Source organism: Epinephelus fuscoguttatus, linkage group LG21 (genome assembly GCF_011397635.1).
Source record: "Epinephelus fuscoguttatus linkage group LG21, E.fuscoguttatus.final_Chr_v1".
NCBI lineage: Eukaryota > Metazoa > Chordata > Actinopteri > Perciformes > Serranidae > Epinephelus > Epinephelus fuscoguttatus.
In genome coordinates, this window is record NC_064772.1 from 4,981,624 (window position 1) to 5,006,741 (window position 25,118).

At 43.2% G+C, this 25,118-nt stretch overlaps 1 protein-coding gene across 2 annotated transcripts in view; it reads left to right on the plus strand.

The window, feature by feature from the left end:
* Positions 1–25,118, plus strand: part of tubb6 (tubulin, beta 6 class V) — a 35,734-nt gene that overhangs the window by 8,385 nt on the left and 2,231 nt on the right. The window contains exons 4-6 of one of the 2 annotated variants that reach the window (XM_049565813.1): positions 375–490; positions 706–834; positions 1,023–1,837. In XM_049565813.1, the coding sequence (XP_049421770.1) occupies positions 375–490; positions 706–834; positions 1,023–1,837 (1,060 nt within the window). Of the gene's footprint in view, positions 1–374; positions 491–705; positions 835–1,022; positions 1,860–25,118 lie in introns of both variants that reach the window. The other variant, XM_049565814.1, reaches the window with a different exon arrangement.

Below are 25,118 nucleotides of genomic sequence, written 5' to 3' on the forward strand. Positions count from 1 at the left end.
AATGTGCCACAAATCCAAAACCAGGAGCCTAAAGAGGCTAAAAAGCTCCATAGAGCTGCAGAGATAGAGGTAATTCTCCGTGAGCTCATCACTCTCTGAGATACTTTATTCTTTGTGTAGTTACAGAGGACAGAGCTGGAGCAGCAGTGAAACTTTCCAGCATTAAATCTCTACTGTAAACAGACCGTAGCATTTGTTTTATAAACTGATGTCTCAGCAGGAGAAGAAGCAGGGAGATTGTAGATCTGTCTATCCCCCCATCTGAGAAATGGGTCACCAGTTGAGTGTGTGTCTGCACGCACATTCCCAACTGTTGTGGTGATCATTTTACATTTCACAGATGGATTTTCTCTGTGCTGATTGGTTGTCTGCAGGTCAGACAGGTGCGGGGAACAACTGGGCCAAAGGTCACTACACGGAGGGGGCGGAGCTCGTTGACTCGGTCCTGGACATAGTGAGGAAGGAGTGTGAGCATTGCGACTGTCTCCAGGTGAACAAGACTTCAGGTTTTTAGCGTCTTAAGGAACTTAAGTAACAGAGTAAAAAACAAAGTTGTTAGAGCTTCGAGAAAGTCCCTCCAGTCCAAAATTGCCTAATATCTAACATTTGGGAACTTTGTCTTCTTTAGTTAAATGAACCCCCCCCCCCCCCCCCATCTCTCAACACTGTTTACTGTGAAATGACTGTTTTGCTGTAACTCTGTAGGGTTTCCAGCTGACTCACTCTTTGGGAGGGGGCACCGGGTCAGGCATGGGCACCCTGCTGATCAGCAAGATCCGGGAAGAATACCCTGATCGGATCATGAACACTTTTAGCGTCATGCCGTCACCAAAGGTATTCTTCCTGCTTTCTTTCATGCCTCTCATCTACTCTTTTCACTGAAATCCTTAAACCATTACCCCAAACCTTCTTCTTATGGCGAATGCAACAACTCCACAGACCACCCTTTCTGTAGTTGTTTCATGTCTCCTTCTCCTTGAAACTTTAACATCTCTGTATCTGATCTTCTTTTGATCTATCAGGTGTCAGACACTGTAGTGGAGCCATACAACGCCACCCTGTCTGTCCACCAGCTGGTTGAAAACACAGATGAGACCTACTGCATCGACAATGAGGCCCTTTACGACATCTGCTTCCGCACTCTTAAACTCACAACACCCACCTATGGCGACCTTAACCACCTTGTGTCAGCTACCATGAGCGGCGTGACAACTTCACTCCGTTTCCCCGGGCAGCTCAACGCAGATCTCCGCAAGCTGGCCGTCAACATGGTGCCTTTCCCCAGACTCCACTTCTTCATGCCAGGGTTTGCTCCTCTGACAGCACGAGGCAGCCAGCAGTACAGAGCACTTACTGTCCCTGAACTCACCCAGCAGATGTTTGATGCCAGAAACATGATGGCAGCCTGCGACCCTCGCCATGGACGATACCTGACCGTTGCAACTGTCTTCCGCGGGCCCATGTCCATGAAGGAGGTAGATGAGCAGATGCTGAACGTCCAGAACAAGAACAGCAGCTACTTTGTGGAGTGGATCCCCAACAACGTCAAGGTGGCTGTCTGTGACATTGCTCCCCGGGGGCTCAAGATGGCCGCCACCTTCATCGGTAACAGCACTGCCATCCAGGAGCTGTTCAAGCGGATCTCCGAGCAATTCTCTGCCATGTTCCGCAGAAAGGCTTTCCTGCACTGGTTCACGGGCGAGGGCATGGACGAGATGGAGTTCACAGAGGCGGAGAGTAACATGAACGACCTGGTGTCAGAGTACCAGCAGTACCAAGAGGCCACTGCCAACGACGGCGAGGAGAACTTTGAGGACGAGGAGGACGAGATCGTCGAGTAAGGAGGCTGAACATGTCTGGTAAAACTGAGAGAACACTGGTGGAGTGATTATGGGAAGGCAGAGTAAAAACATTAAATATTAACAATAAGACACAAGGAGTCAGTCCATTTGAAACTGATAATTGGCCCTGTTATTACATTATAAAGTAAAAATATTACCCATTGGCCTCAGCTTCAGATATTTAATTATTTAGATTAATATGTTAATTAAATATCTAAAAAAAACAAAAAAAACAAAAAACTTAGTACTCTTGTTCCTTGTAGCAGCCTGATCTCACTCCCATGTCGTCAAACTATGCCGGTTGGGCAGTGACCCTGGCGTCTCTATAATGACATCGGGGGCACCCTTTAGCATCTGTGTCAGACTCACCGTACTTTTTACAAACTATAATGTGAACCCATCAACATCATTATTAGACATTCAGAGCAATAGACAGTTTAAAGAGTGAGAAACTTCCCTTTGGGTTGGTGGGAGTGGATGTCAACAGGTCCAACAAGCACAGGACTTTGACCCAAGAGGCCAGAGTTCTAGGCCAATAAACAGCAACATTAGGGTTGCGGGGTTTGTGCCACTCAAAGCCAGGTGTTTTCATGCATCATCAGCAATCTTTTTCCTAACCATAACTAAGTATTTCTGTTGCCTAACTCTAACTGTCGACCCCTTCTGCGTCAAGATACAATGCAAAAGGCCTCCCCTGGTGTTATTATAGTCAGGCTGTTCTCATGCACTGGTTGTATACCAGCAAAATGTAATGCACCAGAATTTGTATAAATCCTGTGTAATCATGAGCCAGTAATTGTTATGTTACTCACGTATTCGGGAAGGCTGCAATCGGGTGATGAACGCTTAAAGTAAAGAAGAAAGTTGTTTAAAGAGCAGGAGGTGGGTTTGGGTAGTGGATGGGTCAAATAAACGCATGACTTAATGTTCCTTTTCCTAAACCTCACCTACGTAACTTTACGTTAAGTACGTAATATGACAACCCTATTCATGCAGTGCTTATTTGTTGATATCATATATCACTAATATCATATCAACAGTTATGTATGCATTTTCACAAGCTATCATACAAACTGTTGTATGACGATGCGTCGTTATAGCAACACTTCTGCCCAAGCAGCAAAATATGATGAGCAGGGATGAGATCACATTGAACAGGAATAAGTTATTGTTTCATAAACTAGACATCTAATGGAATAATTGAAAAGTTTATTAACAAATTAATCCAAAGTGAAAATAATTGTTAGCTGTGTCCTTAAGTTTTTCTCTACTAAGCAATACTGAAACTGACTGTTAAGACTGTTCTATTTTCCACAATAGCTTCTCTCTTCTATTTGCCATGTGATGTTCATGGCAAACTTCAGAACTTCAACAATATTGAACATTTTATATACTTTTATTTTAGGGGGTGCGTGTGTCTGACAGGAGGAAATCTAATTTTTTATTGTGTTAAACACAGTTTTTGTGCCTTAACCTCACTAAACTTTAACTACAGAGACATCACATTAGAAAAGGCTCAGGTGAGTTATTTTGGAAGGCAGTGACATATTAGTCATTTTGTTGTAGGAATGCAAAGAATACAATGTGTTAACAACACACAAAATGTTTGGTGATGGTAATATAATAATAATAATAGCTAATATTTGAATTTAATGCAATGGAAATGTGCTGTAGGTGTCATGCACAGATTTACAAGATGTTAAAACTGTAAGTGGAAAAGTGAAAGCATATTTGATGAAGTTTACGTCACAAACAAACAAACAAACAAACAGACACATGATCCTGATCAATCCTTTTGTACTGTACTGTGTTTGAGTGTGTTTGTTTTCAATCTGTGGTTTTTGTACATGTCTAGAGTGGCTGAAGAGAGGTTAAAATAAAAGCTTCTTTCAAGGCCTTACACTGTTACATGTCTGCTTGTGCTGTGCTTTTAATTTGTGCTGTATCTTATGTACCACTGGATCTGTCTGCATATTTATGTTTTACATGAACTGTTTGGCTCTTTGTTCAGGTGCTTCTTTTTGTGCATTTAACCTGGTGGTTCATTGCTTGGGTTTTAAATGCTTTAAATCCGCAGAGTTGACTGTTTTGTCTGGTCATCACATGAAATAGTGGCATCTTGCTTAACAAAGCAATCAATCCAATGGATGCCACAGTGGTACCAATGCTTAGCCAGTCAGTGCCAACACCCCTGATCAAGGACGTGACAATAGGAACTACATGCTAATGTACCTACAGTATATAAGGTTAGATTATTTGCATCATTTCAGGCCATGCCATTGTTTTGAAGGTCCATAATTCCAAAGCCTTAACAGTCTGAAAAGGAATATTTCTCTGAAAATGTGTTACACACTCTTACAAACAGAAGTACATAGCTAATAATTAAACAGAATGACCCTATCAGACCTTCCTACTATAGCCATTACCTGCCCTACTCTGCCTCTGATTGGCTTACCCTGATATTCTTACCTTGACCTTTAACAGTCTCACTCCTCATGCCTAAAACTAACCAACCAGACCAACAAAGGAGTTCTAGTCAGTCAGGGGCAGAGTGGGGCTGGTCATGCCTTAACCATAGTCAGAACCGGTCGGAACGCCTGATGATGTCATTCTGCAAAGTAATTATTCATTCTCATTCATTCATCTTCTAACCGCTTCATCCTCTTGAGGGTCGCGGGGGGGGGGGGCTGGAGCCTATCCCAGCTGAGAGAGGCAGGGTACACCCTGGACAGGTCGCCAGACTATCACAGGGCTGACACATAGAGACAAACAACCATTCACGCTCACATTCACACCTATGGACAATTTAGAGTTACCAATTAACCTAGTCCCCAGTCTGCATGTCTTTGGACTCTCGGAGTGCCCGGAGAGAACCCACGCTGACACGGGGAGAACATGCAAACTCCGCACAGAGGGGCTCCCACGCCCGGGATCGAACCGGCAACCCTCTTGCTGTGAGGCGAGAGTGCTAACCACCACACCACCGTGCCGCCCCACAAAGTAATTAGCAGACCCAAATGAAATCTGCTGATTTTTTTAAAAAAAATTATCATTATTTTTAACCAGAACCAGATTGAAATGTTTTTTTGTTGGTTTTTGTTTTGTAATATTATAGATTCATTAAAAAAAAAAATCAGTTCAGTTGGAGTTCTGTTCTGAGAATTCTGTACGTGCTGATTCCATGTGGGCCTGATAACTTGGGCTTTGGGTTCTATGGGCCATTTTTCAGGGGTGGGGCTAACTGAAGAGTCAATTTGTCCGACATCACGGAAACCTTCACTTAGTGACCTCTCTTTCTTGTTCGGGCTGCTGAATAATATTCTTACGTTTGTTTTTACCCCTACCAGATTTATTTTACTTAAACTGTGTTTCTTATCTCCGTATCGCCCGATATTGTAGACAAAGTGCAGCAAGACTCTGAACTGCTTCCTGTTTAGGACTAAAGATTGAATTGCAATACTTTCTGACTACTTTTTGATACGATAGTTCCCAAATTAAAACTTTTACAGGGTTAGACAAAGGTCTTTTGCAGCTGCTTTGTATTGAGACAAAATTTAACAGTAATGGATTTGAAAAGTTTGGGTTCTTTTTCTGTTCAGATTGTAAATGCTTTAAATCAAGATTTAATGCAGGAGTTCTGTTGAGGTTTACAAACCACACATGGCCACTCTTTTAGGACCTGGAATCACCCCACCATACTGACAAAATACCACATTAGAGTGGAGAGAGAATCAACCCATCAACAGCATGTTAATCTCTGTCAGCCAGCGCTGTGTTCAAGAGTTGATTGCCCAGCAGTTCTGTTTGTGTTGTGGATTATGTGGAGAGTAGCAGCAACCATCGCTGTCAAAGACAAAAACGCTTTGCTCATGTCTGTTGGCCTGAGCTGATGTCTGTGGATCTATTCTCCACTGGTGGCTCTTTGTATCTCCGCAACACGAGGTATGCAGCCGACTGATGGACAGTTGGCAATAATCATTTTGCTACTGTGACGCATCAGTATTGTTGCTATGCTTCATTTAGCGGCTATCTAAGTTAGAACGTTTTGTCTGGTCCTCACTGTCTCAAAATGAGAGTTAAGACTTTGGTGTAGGTTTAGAATTAGGTCAGGGTGTGGGGCTGAGGAATGTATTATATCAGTGATGGCACTTTTCCAGACGTCCAGCTGCTGTCTCGGCCAGGAAGTCAGCTGGGACAGAAATAATCTTTGCCTGTATGGGTTTTTTTTTGTTTGTTTGTTTTTTTCTGGAAGCAGAGTAGGACAACTTTTCTGAACTGTGTTGGACTGAAGATATATTTGCAATAATAAAGATTTTAGACATTTAGCTGAAACTCTCACACTGAAAATTATCAACATTTTAGGACATACTATACTATGACATTTTTGATGATTTTTTAAATAACATACTAGATTATGTTTTTTTTAATTAATTTTTTTAGGACATATACTGTGACATTTTGAGGATTTTTTAAGACATGCTACACTATGACTTTTTTAACGAACATTTTTAATACTTACCATGCAATTTTGTATGACATACTATACTGTGACATTTTTATAAAAATCTTGACACTAAACAGTGACTCCAATGATTTTTTTTATTGTGTGTGTTTTTTAATGACTTTCTTTTTTTAATGACATACTATACTTTGACACTTTCTGCAAAAATGCTGATATACCACACCATGACTCTTTTGTATGGCAAACTCTGACAAACTGTGACTAACTAGTATGACATTATTGTGAAAAATTGTGATACATAATGTACGATGGCTTTCAGATATTATTATTACTATGACAAAATATACTGACATTATGACATTGTGGAAATTTTGACATACTATGCTATGACATTATAAATGATTTTTTAAAATGACATATTATACGTTGACATTTTTAAAAAAAAAAAAAAAATTTTTACAAACTATGCTAGGAATTTTTTGATGAAAAATTTAGTACATGCTATACTATGACATTTTTTTACTGCATACTATACGATGTCAGACTTATACTTATATTCTCTATCCCTATGTGTATCTGTGTTTTTGTATGCATTGCATAATAGACTGTGTGCCCTCAGGATTAATATAGTATCTATCTAGAACATTTGACTTATATTGCCACCTGATTTTCATGAAATTTGGTGTGAGAGTGTAGCATGGGCCAAAGAAGAACCCATTACATTTTGAAGCAGATCTGACTTATGGGGCAAATACACAGCTTGTTTGTCACTCTTGTTACACTGTGAGCATTTTGTCTTCGTGGAATAAATGCCATACATTTCAAAACCCAGTAGATGGTAGTAAAGTAAAGTAGAGACAAAAGTGCCAGTTTTATAAATACAATGACTCTGTATCACAGTCCACATTCAGAGATACCAGTAATCCTCTGGAGTAGACTTCACATGTAGCTGCTCAAACTTTATACAGAAAGCAGTTGTTATGAAAGATTCAGCACTTTCATGGAAGAGCTGGTACAACTGTAACGCTGCTTTTTTCTCAAACTTAAGTTTGGCTGGCGCAACCACTTATAATCTGACTTACATTCAAATATGAATTGTCTGCAATAAACTCCACTGGAGATATAAAGGCAAAAAGAAATATTTCCATTTTAGTAGTAACAAAACTTAACCTTGTCCCCCTTTTAGGGACAAAAAAACAAAAACTCCTAACTTCAAAAAATTTGAAAAAGGAAACATTTCTACACAATTTTGAAAATACAACTCCCTCATGAGGCCAAAACAGTATACAGTTGTTTTTTAAATGTGTTACACCAGTGTTTCACTGGTGCTATGTAAGATATCCACATGATAGCTGTGTGAATTTTGTTGTAAAGTATCAGTTTTGAGAGGAGAAAACATGGCTTGGAGTGCAGTGTTGCAATTTGAAAGAGATTTGTGGAGTTTTGATGAAATGTTTAACTCTTTCCAGTTTGTGTTTCAGGAAACTTTAAAACTTTTAAAAGAGACCTATTATGCTTTTTGGGGGTTTCCCTCTTCTTCAGTGTGTTATATAGCATTTTTCTTCCTCTATAAGGTCTGCTAAAAAAAAAAAAAAAAAAAGTGCAGGCTAAAGGGAGTTCTGTCTCCACACCGGCACACAGCTCCTGACCTGCCTGAAACAGCTCATTTGAATTTCCCGCCTTTAGTTACGCGACATTATTTCCTAACTGCACAATTGGCATGGCACACAGTACCTGCCTGCAGGCCACTGAGCCGCACCCCCAAACAAGCCTGCTCTCAGCAGAGCCTGAGCACAGGCTGCAGAGTTTGAACCACTGAGGAGCTGTTGAGGAGACGCCATGTCTAGGAGACGCTGCTTTCTTCATTGTGACTAAAAATGATCCTTGTTTGGACTGCCAAAGGGCAAAGGAACAAAGAAGAAGTGGTTGGAATTTATTTTTAATACAATTCCTCCACAGTACAACCTGGACCTTTTACTGTGTTCCCCCTATTTTCCTGAGGACTGCTTCACAAACTGGCAACACATTACTGCTGGATTTTCACAGCAGCTACTGCTGAAAGATGGGGCAGTTCCCATTGTTGGACAAATCTGGAGATTTGGGATCACAACCTGTAAGTATGCTTTATGAGTTGTGAATTTGTTGTGTAAAATCAAACAAACCGTGTAAGTTGAATAATGTTGTTGCATGTAGATAATGTTAGCTAAATGATGACTAATTAATAGATGCCAGTATATCAAGTTAAGCTAGTTAACAAAAATACTAATTTTATTGTTACCTATGTTAAATCGCTTGCTAGCTAGTTTCATGCTAGGAATAAACCCACTCCTCCTTAATTTCTGTGCAGAACTTGTGCTCACTATTGCTTTGCACATATTATTTTAATCTTTATTGCCTCAATAAAAAGAGCAGGGTCAGGGAGGAGACAGTGGACCAGAGGCCAGCAAGGATGATCATGCAGGGTCTTCACGGGTGAGGAGAGATTATAACTGGCTGAGAGAAAATATCTAGAGCATAAAAGTAAATGTGCGATTAATTTCCACAGCTATATCACCACTACTATTCTTGATTCTGTTTCTAAATTTTGCTTTGCACATTTATTATTCATATTATTGTAATAGATAGAAGAGGGACAGGGAGAAACCAGGCAGGTATCAAGACAGGGACCTGACAGCATCACCAATTATCAGCCCAAGGCTTCACAGGAAAGGAGAAATTACAACTGGCTTAGGCTATAGGATAAGAGTGACTCTAAGATTAATTTTATTTGTGTTTTTTAAAGGCAGCAGGTCATGCCATTTTTCTTTATCTTGATGAATTTTGCACATCTATGCTGTCATATTTGATGATTTGTGCACGCAAAAAAAAAAAAAAAAAAAATCAAAGCTACATTGCATCCCCCTTGTTAAAAATTAACAATTCGACCACTGGCTGTAGGCCTCGGCTAACTGGCTAACCAAAGGTATTGTTTAAAAATGCTTTTGCTACTCGGCATACAGTAAGTTAAACTGCCAGCTTGGTGGTGTCAGTAAGATGAATTTAATGACTGAATTGTGGAGAATCTAACAGAGCTAAGATGTTCAGCATGTCCACATTGACAAAAGCTGAAACATTTCTATGTGTGATGCCCGAGCTAAGCAGCTACTGCCGCTAGCACGAGCGAGTCTTAGTGGTCAAGCGAGTTCTCAGCTGACAACTGCTAAATAACTTACTGTGTATTACATTACCTAGGTATGTCAACCAGTGGTTAATACTAGTCATTCAGCTAATATTAACTAATGTTTTTCTAAAGCCAGCTGCTAACGCCACGTAGCTAGTTGATGTGAAGTCAGATAAGGTAAGGGGAGTGATATTTCTGATACACGCTGTCTCTGGGCTGCTGGGGACAGGTCTCAGACAGTGAAACTTGGACACCACCTCTCCTCCACCCGGACACTGAGTACGGGCTCCCTACAAGGATGTGTGCTGAGCCAACTACTCTACATCCTCTACACCTCTGACTGCAGACCCGCCCACATCAGTAACACCATAGTGAATTTTGCTGACGACACGACAGTGGTGGGGCTGATCTCTGTGGAGATGAGTCTGCCTACAGGGACAAGGTTCTGAACACCACAAAGACAAAGGAGATAATTCTGGACTTTAGGAAGCGCAGGGCAGATCCATCCCCCCTCTACATGATGAAGATGAACTGAAAATGGCAGCACGCACAGACACAGCGGCTCGGTGCTCTTCTGGCCAGTGTTTTGTGTGGCTGTTTTTGTGTGCGTTGTATGGGTTCCTGACGTTTTTCCCCCCGAGGACAATGGCTCTCACATCAAAGACTGTTAGGACATGGCCTGAAGGTGCACCAGCTGCAGGATTGCTTCCAGAGAACAAACTGGGATATCTTTGAACATCAGGTAGCGGTCCTGGGATACATTAAGTTCTGTACGGACACTGTCACTGTAGATAAACGCAGTCGGGTCTACCCGAACAGGAAGCCCTTGATGACGAGTGAGGTCCAGAAGCTCCTGAGGGAGATGAACAATGCGTTCAGGTCTGGGGATGGGGCACAATACAGTGCTTCCAGAGCCAACCTGAAGAGAGGCATCCGAGGGGCTAAAGCGGCATACAACCTACCTAACCTACAACATTACAGTGTGGTACGAAGGCAGCACAGCTGCAGAGAAAAAGTCACTGCAGTGGATTATATGCGCAGCTTAAAACGTCATTGGCTGCCCGTTACCTTCACTTAAGGACACTGCCACCGCCCGCTACCTCAAAAGAGCCTCTACCATTGCCAAAGACTCTACACACCTTGGCCATAAACTTTTCCAGCTACTGCCTACAGGCAGACGTTATCGGTCCATCAAAGCACACACGTCCAGATTTCATAACACTTTTTTCCCCCAGGCCATTATTGCACTTAACTCTCAATAACAACTCTGCGGTCCACACATTTTGAAATATGGACTTTTTATATAGCTGTTTGCACTCCACTACTGCTGCTTGATGCAGAATTGCACTATGGTTGGACTTGTTGTTTTTAATGTCAGTTCTATGATTTATGATGTGGGATGTGTGTGGGTGAGTTTTTTTTATCAGTATTATTTATTTATGTGAGAATGTTGTCAAGCACCATTTGGAGCAGCATCCCCAACTGCATTGTATCTGGTATGCAATGACAATAAAGACTTCAATTCTATTCTATTCTATTCTATTCTATACAGGAGAAGGATAGAGGACCACCTCAACAGCAACAACACCAGGCAAGTATGGCAGGGGGTCCAGAATATTACCAGCTATACAGTACAGGCCAAAAGTTTGGACACACCTTCTCATTCAATACGTTTTCTTTATTTTCATGACTATTTACATTGTAGATTCTCACTGAAGGCATCAAAACTATGAATGAACACATGTGGAGTTATGTACTTAACAAAAAAAGGTGAAATAACTGAAAACATGTTTTATATTCTAGTTTCTTCAAAATAGCCACCCTTTGCTCTGATTACTGCTTTGCACACTCTTGGCATTCTCTCCATGAGCTTCAAGAGGTAGTCACCTGAAATGGTTTCCACTTCACAGGTGTGCCTTATCAGGGTTAATTAGTGGAATTTCTTGCTTTATCAATGGGGTTGGAACCATCAGTTGTGTTGTGCAGAAGTCAGGTTAATACACAGCCGACAGCCCTATTGAACAACTGTTAAAATTCATATTATGGCAAGAACCAACCAGCTAACTAAAGAAAAACGAGTGGCCATCATTACTTTAAGAAATGAAGGTCAGTCAGTCCGGAAAATTGCAAAAACTTTAAATGTGTCCCCAATTGGAGTCGCAAAAACCATCAAGCGCTACAAGGAAACTGGCACACATGAGGACCGACCCAGGAAAGGAAGACCAAGAGTCACCTCTGCTTCTGAGGATAAGTTCATCCGAGTCACCAGCCTCAGAAATCGCAAGTTAATAGCAGCTCAGATCAGAGACCAGATGAATGCCATACAGAGTTCTAGCAGCAGACCCATCTCTAGAACAACTGTTAAGAGGAGACTGCGCGAATCAGGCCTTCATGGTCAAATAGCTGCTAGGAAACCACTGCTAAGGAGAGGCAACAAACAGAAGAGATTTGTTTGGGCTAAGAAACACAAGGAATGGACATTAGACCAGTGGAAATCTGTGCTTTGGTCTGATGAGTCCAAGTTTGAGATCTTTGGTTCCAACTGCCGTGTCTTTGTGAGACGCAGAAAAGGTGAACGGATGGATTCCACATGCCTGGTTCCCACTGTGAAGCATGGAGGAGGAGGTGTGATGGTGTGGGGGTGTTTTGCTGGTGACACTGTTGGGGATTTATTCAAAATTGAAGGCACACTGAACCAGCATGGCTACCACAGCATCCTTCAGCGACATGCCATCCCATCTGGTTTGCGTTTAGTTGGACGATCATTTATTTTTCAACAGGACAATGACCCCAAACACACCTCCAGGCTGTGGAAGGGCTATTTGACCAAGAAGGAGAGTGATGGAGTGCTGCGGCAGATGACCTGGCCTCCACAGTCACCGGACCTGAACCCAATCGAGATGGTTTGGGGTGAGCTGGACCGCAGAGTGAAGGCAAAGGGGCCAACAAGTGCTAAACACCTCTGGGAACTCCTTCAAGACTGTTGGAAAACAGTCTTGAAGGAGTTCTGTACTGTATGTCAAGCATCCTCTCAGCTGTTGAGGGGGATGAACCTCTTCTTTGCCCATTTTGAGGCAGATTCATTGGCAGCAACGTCACAACCACCTGTCAGCAGGGTCCACACACTCACAGTGGAGGAAACTGAGGTGAGGGGTACACTGAGGGCCGTGAACCCCATCGGGGCCAGATGGTATGGCTGGTTGGGTTCTGAAAGACTGCGCAGACCAGCTGGAGGGGGTTTGTCCTAGTGCCGCTCCCCAAAAGCGGCATTAACACTCTCAATGACTACCGTCCAGTAGCACTCATACCCATCATTATGAAGTGCTTTGAGAAGCTGGTGCGGAGGCACATCATTGACAGTCTACCACCGGTTCTGGACACACACCAATTTGCCTACAGAGCCAACAGAATCACGGAGGACGCTATGGCTACAGCTCTCCATGCTGCTTTGTCCCACCTGGAGCAGTGGGGAGCTACGTGAGGCTGCTCTTCATGGATTTCTGTTCGGCCTTCAACACCATTCTTCCCCACAGACTAGTGTCCAAGCTGACAGAGCTGGGTCTCTCACCACCCATCTGCTACTGGATCCTGGATTTCCTGTTGGAACGCTCGCAGAGGGTTAGAGTGGGCCCCCATACCTCCACTGCTCTCAGCACCGGCTCACCACAGGGCTGCGTGCTGAGCCCCCTACTCTACATCCTCTACATCTATGACTGTGCCCCCACCCACCCCAGCAATACGTTTATAAAGTTTGGTGATGACACCACAGTAGTCAGACTCATCTCTGGGGGGAAGAATCAGCCCACAGGGACGATGTGGAGCGGCTGTCCAGGTGGTGCAGCAATAACAACCTGGCGCTTAACACCACCAAGACAAAGGAGGTGATCATCGACTACAGGAAAAATAAAACGGACGTTCAACCACTCTACATCAATGGGGACTATGTTGAGAGGGTCTCAACCTTTCGGTTCCTTGGCATCCACATGGAGGAGGACCTGACCTGGGGCACCGACATCACGGAGCTGATAAAGAAGGCACAGCAGAGACACCACGGCTGTCATCAAAAAGGCACAGCAGCGTCTGCACTTCCTGAGAGTGCTCATGAAGAATAATATTACTGAGAAGTTGCTGGTGACCTTCTACCGCTCAACCACTGACAGCATTTTAACATACTGCATCTCAGTATGGTTCACCCACTGCACTGAGGCAGACCGGAAGAGGGTCCAGAGAGTGGTCAAGATGGCGCAGAGGATCATCGGCTGCCCCCTCCCCTCTCTGAAGGACATTTATACATCCTGCTGAGGGAATCATCAGAGACAGCACCCATCCTGCTTCACACCTGTTTGTCCTGCTGCCCTCTGGCAGGCATTCCAGGTCCATCAGATCCAGGACAAACAGGCTGAGAGACAGCTTCTTTCCACAAGCCATCACTACATTGAACACAAACTTACACCCCCCCCCAATCCTCTCTCATCACTTAGTATTTATGCTACTTACTTTACATTGCGCGCTACTTACCTTATATTGTGTGTTATATATTGTCTCATGTTACGCGACAATCCTGTTGCATAAATGTTGTCTGCTATGCAAACGCAACTTATGCTTGTCTGCACCTTAGAAGTAGCCCCCACAATTTCGTTGTATATGTAGCATCCTTTTGTTCCTGTGCAATGACAATAAAGGCTTTCTATTCTATTCTATTCTATAAGCCCAAACACAGCATTTCAGACAGAGGTGCTGCAGCAGTGAGCAGTATAAGACAAATAATGTGTTTTGAACATTGAAGCACATAAATCTATTTTACTAGACCCCAATATTACATATTTATATCAATATGACCCTGGAAATAAGCACAATAGGTCTCCTTTAAACAATTAGGAAAAACTGGAACAGTAACAGCCTGAACTGCTGCTAGCATCCTCTAGAGGTTGCAACGTTCATTACAACCAGCAGTGGAGATAAGTTTGTCCTTAGGGCGGTGCAGGAGGAAAGGTCATGGGGTTATTTAACCTGTTGAAGTCTGCAATAGAAATGGTCTTCTGAAATCTCAGAAGCACGGAATGTTAAGGACACTTGCCAGTAACCCTTTAGCAAGTCTTGCTTTGTGATGTGCAGCTCCAACCCTGTCTATGCAATCCTCCACACGAGGAAGAGGAAAAGAATCTGGTTTAGTAGCAGCATTTACTTTCCTAAAATCAGTACAAAATCGTTTGTGTTCCATCGGACTTTGGCACTAACAAACACGAGGAACTCCAGGTGCTGGAACTAGGAACAGTGAGGCCATGCTTTTGTAAATACTCAACCTCCCTCTGCATTTGAGCTCTTTTAGTTGGATTCACACAATAAGGATGCTGCTTAATAGGAAGACAATCACCAGTATCAATATCATGTTGGAAGAAGAGAACACAATGATGTCGCCCATTGAGGCCTTTGAGGCAAGGTTGGACTTTTCACACCCCTTCATCTTGGAGATTGACGCTAGTCATGGTGGTTTCGGAGCTGTCTTGTCTCAGGAGGGCGACGGTGGTGTTAGGCCTATAGCTTATGCCAGCCGAGGTCTCCGGTCCACAGAGCGCAACATGAACAATTACAGTTTCATGAAGCTGGAATTTCTGGCCCTTAAGTGGGCAATGACTGAGAAATTCCATGAGTATTGTTGGGGCACAAATGTGTGGTCTTCACCAATAACAACCCACTAAGTCATCTCCACTCTGCCAAACTGGGGGCCACAGAGCATCAGTGGGCTGCCCAACTTGCTGCTTTCGACTTCGAGCTGAAGTATCGATCAGGCCGCAGCAATAAGAATGCTGACGCGCTTTCTAGGCAGTACACATCAGGCTCCAGCTTGGCTGAGCACCTACCTGGCACTTTGGTCCCAGCTCGTCTTCAGCAAGCAGTCTGCCCAGACTCTATAGCAGCAGTAACTCAGTCCATGGTATCTGCCCTCCTGTTCCACTCGCTTTCTGACATTCGCTCCTTGCAGGAGGCAGACCCCCTCCTGAAGGAGGTCTCAGTCTTTTGGAGACGACAAGTTCGGCCAACCCCAGAGGAGAGGCGACAACTCTCCAGACCGGTCTTTACACTGTTGCACCAATGGGACTGCTTGGTGGAAAGAGAAGGTGTGCTCCACCGTTGGGTTTTCGGTTCGGATGGAAAATCTCCAGCTTATATTGCCTGCTCTCCTGAAACAGCAGACATTGAAACAGCTCCACCAGGCACACGGCCACCAGGGCATTGACCGAACGACCGAGCTGGTACACTTTTCATTTTCATGTTTATTTGATAGGGACAGATACATATACATAGAGAATTGCACAGCAATTAACCAATGCAATGTATCACAGCATTTGTAGCTACTGTTAATTTCCAATGCCCGTCCCTAGAATGGCCTTTAAAAAAAACCCATACAAAACAACATATACATACACAACAAAAACAATACACATATTTACATACAGATACACATCATATGCATATTGTATACCTACCCTACCTCCCACCCCATCCACCTACCCACCTCTACACATGACTACATAACTGATTACCTTTTAAAAATTCCTTCAGTTTAATTTTAGAATGTCGACAGTTTTGTTCTGTTTTAAGTTGGATAGGCAGTCCATTCCATATATTAGCTCCCTTTATGACAAAGGATGTCTGGCCAAAGGAAGTCTTCCGGTACGGCACTTTACAGTTCCCTGTGGTGGTATTCCTAGTGACCAGTCCCACGGCCTGTAACGGTCGCACAATGTCACTGAGAACCTGAGGGGCCTGGCCATGTAAACACCTGCGTATAAGATTGGCATTTGCAAATGCAATAAAGTTGTCAGAAGCAGGCTGACGACAGCGATGTTACTGGCCAGGAATGTGCTCTGACATAAAGCAATGGGTCGGAGAATGTGAGCGCTGTCAGGACGCGAAAGATTTGGGACCAGTGTCACACAGGTTTATGGGCCACCTGCTTGCATCTAGGCCAAACAAGACTGTGGCACTTGATTTCACCATGTTGGAGCCCTCCCGGAACGGGCTAGAAAATGTTCTGGTGATGACAGACGTGTTTAGCAAGTACACTGTAGCTGTCCCAACTCGAGATCAGCATGCTTCTACTGTGGCTCAGGTTCTGCTGAATGAAGGGTTGGTGTTTTGAGAGCTCTTTAATCCAACAGCTCTGTTGTTTGTATGCCGTAGAGAAATCTCGCACCACCCCATACCACCCTGCAGGCAATGGATAGTGCGAGCGGTTCAATCGGACCCTCCACAACCTTCTACGCACACTGCCAACGTCGCGGAAACAGGATTGGGCCTCCTGTCTTCCACAAGTGCTGTTCTGCTATAACACCACACAGCATCAGGTCACAGGGGAGTGTTCATTCTTTCTTAGGCTGACCAAACGTCCTCTTTTGCCCGGACATGTCCACTTTTCACATCCCGTCCTGGGCGTCCAGGGGGGTTTTATAAACTGATGATAATGTCCGGTTTTCCGTGTGTTTGTGTGTGTGTGTGTGTTAGAGTGCGGCACGGGCAGCATATTTCTGTCTGAACCTGAACCGAGCCCGACATTATTTAACGACCAAAGCACTGAGTTTGTGTCACACAGTGGTTACAGGCTATTTAACAGGCCGGGCGTGTGCCATGGGTGCTCAGCTGCGGAGAGGGAGACCTCCGTGTTTGAGACGGGAGCAGGAGGTCCAACGCTTCCAGCGAGACGAGAGGGAGAAATAAAACAAAACAAGATAAAATAGGAAAAACCTGTCTCCCTCTTTTATTTTATTTTCAGCGTTTAATCAAGGCGGAGGCGGGCGGCTGGAGGTCCGAGACTTCCAGAGAGGGGAGCGGTAGAAACAAACAGCCAATCTGTGTCTGTGTGTGTTATGTTCAGGTGTTGTCACGTAAATAACAGTGCCCAAGCAATAAACAGGACAGACAATAGGATTTTATTTATTTTTACACTACATTTTCACTGAAAGCTGACCGAATCCAACCCGAGCCCGAAAACAATTTATAGCTACATTTCTGACCAAACCCGGCCTGACCCGTCGGGTACCGTTGGGCTTGGATCGCCACATTCTAGTGTGTGTGTGAATGTGTCCCCTATTGGGGCCTATCTGAATTTCTGTCTTTGAGAGATATTCTTTTGTGATATAACTGAATTTTCTATCCATACATATAAATTTTAAATATATTAAAATTATAAGGCATCTTTGAGTAAACTGCGAGTATCATTTAAGTAGGCTATGTCGTGGCCGGCTGAGTGTGCTCTTTTTTGGAAATCAAAATATGGTGGTCACCCTGTTCTTTCTTATGTTCGGTCGCGAACCTAGGCTTCCTGTCGACTTTTTGTTGGGTCGAGTTCAGGACCCCATACCAGGGAACGTGCAGGACTGGGTGGCTAAGCATCAGGCCAGACTTAAGATGGCCTTTGAGGGGGCACAGGAGCGGTTGTTGGCTGCAGCTGATCAGCAGAAAGAGCGTCATGCATGAAGCGGGTGCATGAGGCGCCACTGCAGGTGGGTCAGTTGGTTTACCTTTGAGACCATAGCGCTAGAGGTCAACATAAAATCCAGGACATGTGGAGTTCTGTGGTCCACCAGGTGCTGAGAGCCCCGCTGGGCGAAGGAGCAGTTTACACGATTGCCCCAGTGAATGACTTGCACAAAGTATGCCATGTGCATCGCGACATGTTGAAGGCCCAAGTTGGGCCCATGCCTGCTGTTCCGCCTGTTACGGCTCTGTCGCCATCACCAGCTCCTATGGGTAACTTATCCAATGATGATTTATGGTTGCTAGTTCCTGAAACTCCTTTGCCAACTGCTGTGGTTAGAACTCCTGGTTCCATGGAGCCCCTTGCTGTGACTCCAGTTGGAGACACACCTATTCCTGCTATCCCCTTGGCACAGGGCAGACCTCCCTCATTGGATCCTTCTCTGCCCTCAGCAGGTCCTCCCAGTGCTAGCCAGCCAGCTGTGTGTCGGACAGGACGAACCACAGCTGGTCAACATTCTAATGTTCATCATCTTCCCCGGCCAGTTGGCAACGAAGCTGCTGGACAGTCAAGGGCTGTGTCTAATGTCCAGTCTTCCTTCTACCAGCCCTGATGCTAGCTCGGGCCTCCGCTCTGACATCTATTGCTGTTCTGTCTCCAACTGGTGTCGCTGTCTCCAATTGCTGTTCTGTCTCCAACTGGTGTCGCTGTCTCCAGTTGGTGTTCTGTCTCCAATTGGTGTCGCTGTCTCCCATTGCCCTCGCTGCCTTGCCACATTAGATGTGCACCACCTATTAAACAGGATTTCCTTCTCAACCTTACGACAACCTCTAAAACACTGCCTGTAGGCCTCGGGGACCAGCTCATAAGCACGCAAAATGGCTGCTTTAACAACTTCGTAGTCAGAACTTTGGGTTAATGAGTAATAGACCTCCTGAGCTTTACCTGTTAGGACACACTGCAACAATAATGTCCAGACATCTTTAGTCCAGTCAAAAATGGTGGCCACACGCTCAAAATGGGAAAAGTATTTTTCCCCCTCCTTCCCAGAGAAATGAGGAGCTAAACTCATGTTCCTACCAACATCAACAGAAGATGTATGAGAACTAGCACTCTGAAAATTAACAGTGTCAACTTCAGATTTTGACCTAAGCTCCAATTCTTTCATCTTCTCTTCATGTGCTAACCGTAACCTCTCCATTTCTAACTTCCTCCCCTCGTCTCTATCCTTGGCCTCAACCTCTAGCTGTTTTAGTTTGAACTGCAACTCCAACTCCTGTAAACGTAAAGATTGAGAAGCTTGACTTTGCAATTCTACAGCCTCTGTCTTGCTGGCAGACACCTTAACAGACTGACTTGAGTCTGAGTCTTCAGACTCCCTGGGAAGTACTCCCTGCTCAATAAGCACAGTGATTATTCTGGTTTTCAGTTCATCGTTCTTAAGAAAAGTTGATGCAGTTTCAATGTGGTAATGCTCTGCAATGGACATGAGCTGTGCTTTGGTACAATGAAAAAGCTGCTCTGTCATAGGAGCTTCACCAAACGTCTCCAGATCAAACTCCATCGTGAAATTACCAAAATGACTTTATGCAAAGTTACAAAAAAAAATACTACTTGAGGCTGCACACAAAATAAGCTATCCCTAAGACAAAGTAACATTCCCACACAGAACAAATGCTACAAAACAAAGCACAGTTAACAAACTACAAACAACCCAGCACAACACAATATAACACTTTCACACAGAACTAAAGTGTTACGAAACAAAAACACAGTTAATATCACTGTAGACCTACACAAAGCCAGAAGTAAGCAATCAAGACTTACAAAGAAATCACTAGGCTGATAACCATAGCAGTTACTCCATGACTATTTCTCACCACACAGTATAGAAATAATATTGACAATACTGCCACCGTTACATGAGTCAGCACAACTCAAGCACTAAACTCTACTCTTACTCCACTGAGAAGAAAGTAGGTTACACAAAATGTAGTCCCTGCAAAAAGCATATGACAATACAAACACAAGGCTCACACGGACAAAATGAAAGCATGAGCACTGGCACTTCACACTCAAACTGCCAGACTAATCAGGGTTACAAATGTTCCAAAAGAGCACCACTACAACCCAGTATTTAACAGAAACTACTACGCATAACAAAATAAAATTGCTCTAACTCCCTACATTCACACAGAACATGGTGCGTGTGAAGAACAAAGGCCAGCAAATGCCACCACATCCTATCACTAAATTAGAAGCTGGCGTTTCTAACTAACCTACTCTAGAACTTACCTGGTTTCCTCTCTATCTGAGACTGAAATTCTATCTAACTAGAACTCAAGTAGTCTTCATCGGCTTTCCCGGGCAAGCCAGGGGCCACCCCAGGGTTACTGCACAAAAACAATAAAGTGGTGATGGTCACACCTCTCTCAAAAAAGAAAAAACTTACCTCATGTGGCAACATAAGCATGAACCTTCTTACTAACAAACAAAATATAAAATGTCAATCCAGGGGTACAAAAATTAACTCACCTACTCCAAACTAGGTTTTAGACGTACCCCCATTATGTTACGACCGACTCAGAGTCGCAACACAATGAGGGACACAACACTGGGTTAAATGCAAAAAGGATATAACATTTATTTACAAAAAGACAAAAAAAGGGCAAAAGAACACAAACAAAAGCTGGAATCTTGTGCCAGGGAGTTGAGAGAGAGAGAGGGGGCGGAGAAAGGAGCCACTTATATAGACCCAGCCCACAACTTCACGCAGGTGCCCTCAATCACTCCTCAGTGAAGTGCACCTAGAACACAGACTTAGAACAGACACACACACACATGCAAAACAATAACAGAGCACAGAGTGACACTAACACAATGAATATTGCGAAGGGTGTGGCTCATCACATAAAGGTGTATAACATCTCTAGGCGTATGACCACACATAATCTGAGGGGACCCCTCCATTATTGACCCCATCAAACAAAATGGGGGTGCTAGAGAGCTCATTTCTTATCTAGGCCTAACCGCCATATGGATTTTTACTAAACTTGGTAGATATGTAGAACAGGACGCCTTAAGGTGACTGGAGAAATTTAACTCTAATTGGCAACTGGGTGGCGCTATAACAACAGAAAAATGCTTAAAAATGGCTAAAATGTGACCAATCACTGTGGCTCCCCCTGTGGCCCACTGTTTTTTTTTCTTCTAATTTTTGGTATGACTAAGTCATGGTATGGTATGCTGTACATAATCACGGAAACTGTCAGTGTGTCATTCTGTCAGTCAGTCATTCTACCAGTACACCCCACTTTAAGTTTAAGTTTAGTTTATTTCCTTTATTAATCACCCTGAGGGGAAATTCAATGTTTTCACTCATGCTTGTCAATTACACACAGGTCCGAAAGACACACACATGCACCAACAGGACCTATACATGCACAAGGTGGAGAGATGTCAGAGTGAGGGGGCTGCCCTTGGTCAGTCGCCCCGAGCGGTTGGGGGGTTCGGTGCCTTGCTCAAGGGCACCTCGGCAATGCCCAGGAGGTGAACTGACACCTCTCCAGCCACCAGTCCACGCTCCATATTTGGTCCAGACGGGGACTTGAACAGGCGACCCTCCGGTTCCCAACCCAAGCTACTGCCGCCCCCTGACTTTTAAGTCAATACAACATATAAACACTTTAACTATCTGCCTTTCAACGTGTTACCTCAACTACTAATGTACAGTTTTAGCCCACTTACTATCCCACTATTAACAATGGTACTACTGTGCTTTCAATAAAGCAATATTGATATTGCTTTAAATTGATAAATTGATAAAAGTATTACTACTGTGTCATTAAAAAATATAAAAATCTGTCATGTTTTTCTGTCATGTTCATCAGATTTTACAAAATGAAAGCACAAATTATATTGATCCAAAAGATTTTAAAATGTAAAAACATAAAGAAAATATTTCTTAACACCCTCTATGTTATTTGAACTGTATACATCATTTAGTATTTGAAATATGCTCATTTTTTTGAGCAGAGTGTGAAGTTGTTGTGATAAAGTCATCATCAATTCCTCTGGTGCCACTGTGCGTTTTGCACCCAGTGTAACTTAGCACAGTTATGTCATTATGAGCGTACAACGTGATGACTTAGAGGACAGATGCCTTCTTCTGCAAAAACAATGAATGCTCTAGCTATTTTGGCTTTTATTTTAGATTGATATATATACAGGATTACACAAATGATTTTCCTCAGCTATTACAAGGAAATTTCTGGGGACATTTTGGTATAATTACAGTGAAATACTACGTTTGCGCGGCATGTGAGGTAGGGTAACATAAGGTATTGCCTAAGACAGAAGCCTTAGCTTTCTGCTGCTAAAAGAATCAGTGTTCTAGCTATTACAGTTGTAATTATGGATCTGTTTAAATAGGATCGTGCGAACAATGATCTCCTGTGGCAGTCTGTAGGAGGTCAGTTTTTAAAGGGTTAAATCTGAAGGAGTCATCCTCTGGACAGCAAGACCGTGAAATTCCTCAAGTAAAAGTGGACCACTTATTTTGATGGTGATGGTGATGCTGATCAACGTTATCATGAGTCATCCACTGGGTACCATGAATTCAATCAGACGAATTGAGCCAGTAGTTTAACTTTATCACAGAAAGTACCATTTCTTTCGTAGTTTTTCTTGGTCTAGGCTTCTTCGTTTTAATAAAGCTAAAAATTAAGAGTGAGCGTCCAAATTTGTGTCGGCAGTTTTTCTTTATCCTGTCTGTTTCAACATGACATTGACAATTACATGCACTAAATATTCCCTGTTTTGCCCTTATTCAAAAACGGCAATAATCCTACTAAGCTCTTTACCTGGCAAATGAAAATATTCCACTAATATTCCCTTTTACATCTGGCCATGCATACTGCAATTAACATGCCCTAACATTACGTTTATCACGTTAGAATCATAGGCTGAATATAAAGATGGACGACATGACTGCTCCCCCATAGTCAGTCTGATAACTGTGGCATCTTCCAATTAAGATGTGGGAAATGTCAGTATTATTGTGGTTTAAATAGCATTATTTGGATATACATACTGTGCATTCAGAATATGTGTCTCAACTGTGTTTTTTACCACAGTTTGTGACACAACCTCCTGTCTGTTTACGGTCAGGTCTATGTGTTGTCATGGATACGCTACGTATACAGACCAACTTGCCAGCAGTGTGCAGGCTGAGGTAAAGATGCATGCCGAAAAGAAAACCCATATTTCTGGTCTGAAGAAGACCAGAAATATGGTCTGAACCCAGGCTGCTGCACATGGAGCACCTGCTCTATCCACTAAGCAACCAACACCCCACATTTCCAACATATCTTTATTGAAATAAAGGTTATTTCAAAATATCCAGATTATGCTGTTTACACGACCTGTATCAAATTCAAAACACTGTTATATTCAGAATAATAGTGGAATATTAGCGTGCATGTAAACATAGTCAGTGTTGTAATGGCCAGAGACAACATAACACTCAAACACAAATGATAGCAGGCAGACAAGGTCAGTTCAGTGATTTCAATGAAGGTATACTGTAAATAGTCTTACTGGCAGGTACAGGAATTGTAAGGCTGGTGAAGGTCAAAAACAGGGGGGTTGTCCATACAAACAAACAAGTCCAACAAGGAGCAGGTGAGGGAATCAAACAAATCTCAAAAGCCAGATAACAGAAAACAGATACAGACACTAGAAAGCAGCAAGAAGCATGTAGAAACTATGAGGAACTGACAGGGGGTGTGTGTGTGGATAAGGGCCAGTTATAAACCACAAGGCTGACAAGGGAAAGTGAAAACAGGTGAGAGGAGGTGGGTAATATCAGGAAACTGCAGGGCTGACAGGGGAAGTGGGAACAGGTGTGTAGATATAAGGGGATGGCAGGTGATTTGCACCATTACTTTTTTCTCAGTTTGTACATCCTCAATTCCTTCCCTTGCATCTTAAGGCTAATTTATAGCTGTACATTGGCTCTACACAGCGCCTGTGCCGTTGTGAGCATTTACACTTGTGCGGTGGTATGTCTGTGTCGCTCTGTCCAAAACCCTAGTCAGCAGTAGGGTTTGTGTGAAGTGCTGTAAAGTTTGATTGATTTGAACAGACTTTAAACATCGCTTTAGTGACAATATCAAACACAAGGACACAGTTTGGCTCCGTTACAACTCACAAGGTTCACAGACAAAACAACTGTCGTATACTGGACTTATTTCCCCAACAAATACAACATGCTAACATTATTAGCACTAACCAAACAACATTTCACATTGCATCAATTAACCTAGTGGCTGTCAGACTTCTCTCTACTCATAGGCAGCAAGGATAAATCACACACTTCAAATGATATTTTGTAGGTGCTTTATTGTCTTCACAATTTACCATTTATCTGTAAAATAAAAGTTTTTCAGTTTACAAAAATAAACAAGAAGTTTGTGTCACCATGACATGTGGTTACATTTCTAGAGAGGTGCGCGTCAGGCTACACCATAGATACGGCATCAATTCAATGCCAAAAGTATAAATCCCACTTGAGGAAGAGACACGAGGAGAGAGGAGTTGAGACAACAGGCATTTATTAAAATGAGTGGTTTGGAGCTGTCCTTTTAAAGTGACGTCAATTAAGTGAGAGGTGTGGTGCATGTACATCCCCTGTCCATTGTTTTGTTAGAGCCAACTGCTGTATTTTATGATCTATCAGATCGGCATTAGGGTACACATAAGCAACTGAGGGATTATCATCTGCTGAGGCGACACTCGTGTTGAATGTGGGCAGTCCCAGTCACGGAAACCTAGTTTGCTGGCTAATGTTAGCTAGCAAAAATGTCTTTTCCTCTGAGAAACTTTGCAGTGCATACTCTTGTTATTGTTTAATTGTTGTTATTGACTCAATAACTTCACTTATTGGTAAATGGACCTGTATTTATATAGGGCCTTTCTAGTCATCTGACCACTCAAAGGCTTTTTACAGTACGAGTCACATTCACACACACATTCATACACTGGTGGCCAAGGCTACCATACGGGAACTGCCCATTGGTTCGACATCCCATTGTTCCAACCATATTAAACTCATTGTTCCGAAGTCCGTTCCGAAATCATCATGATGCCTTGTGGTTAAGGTCTGGTTAGGTTTAG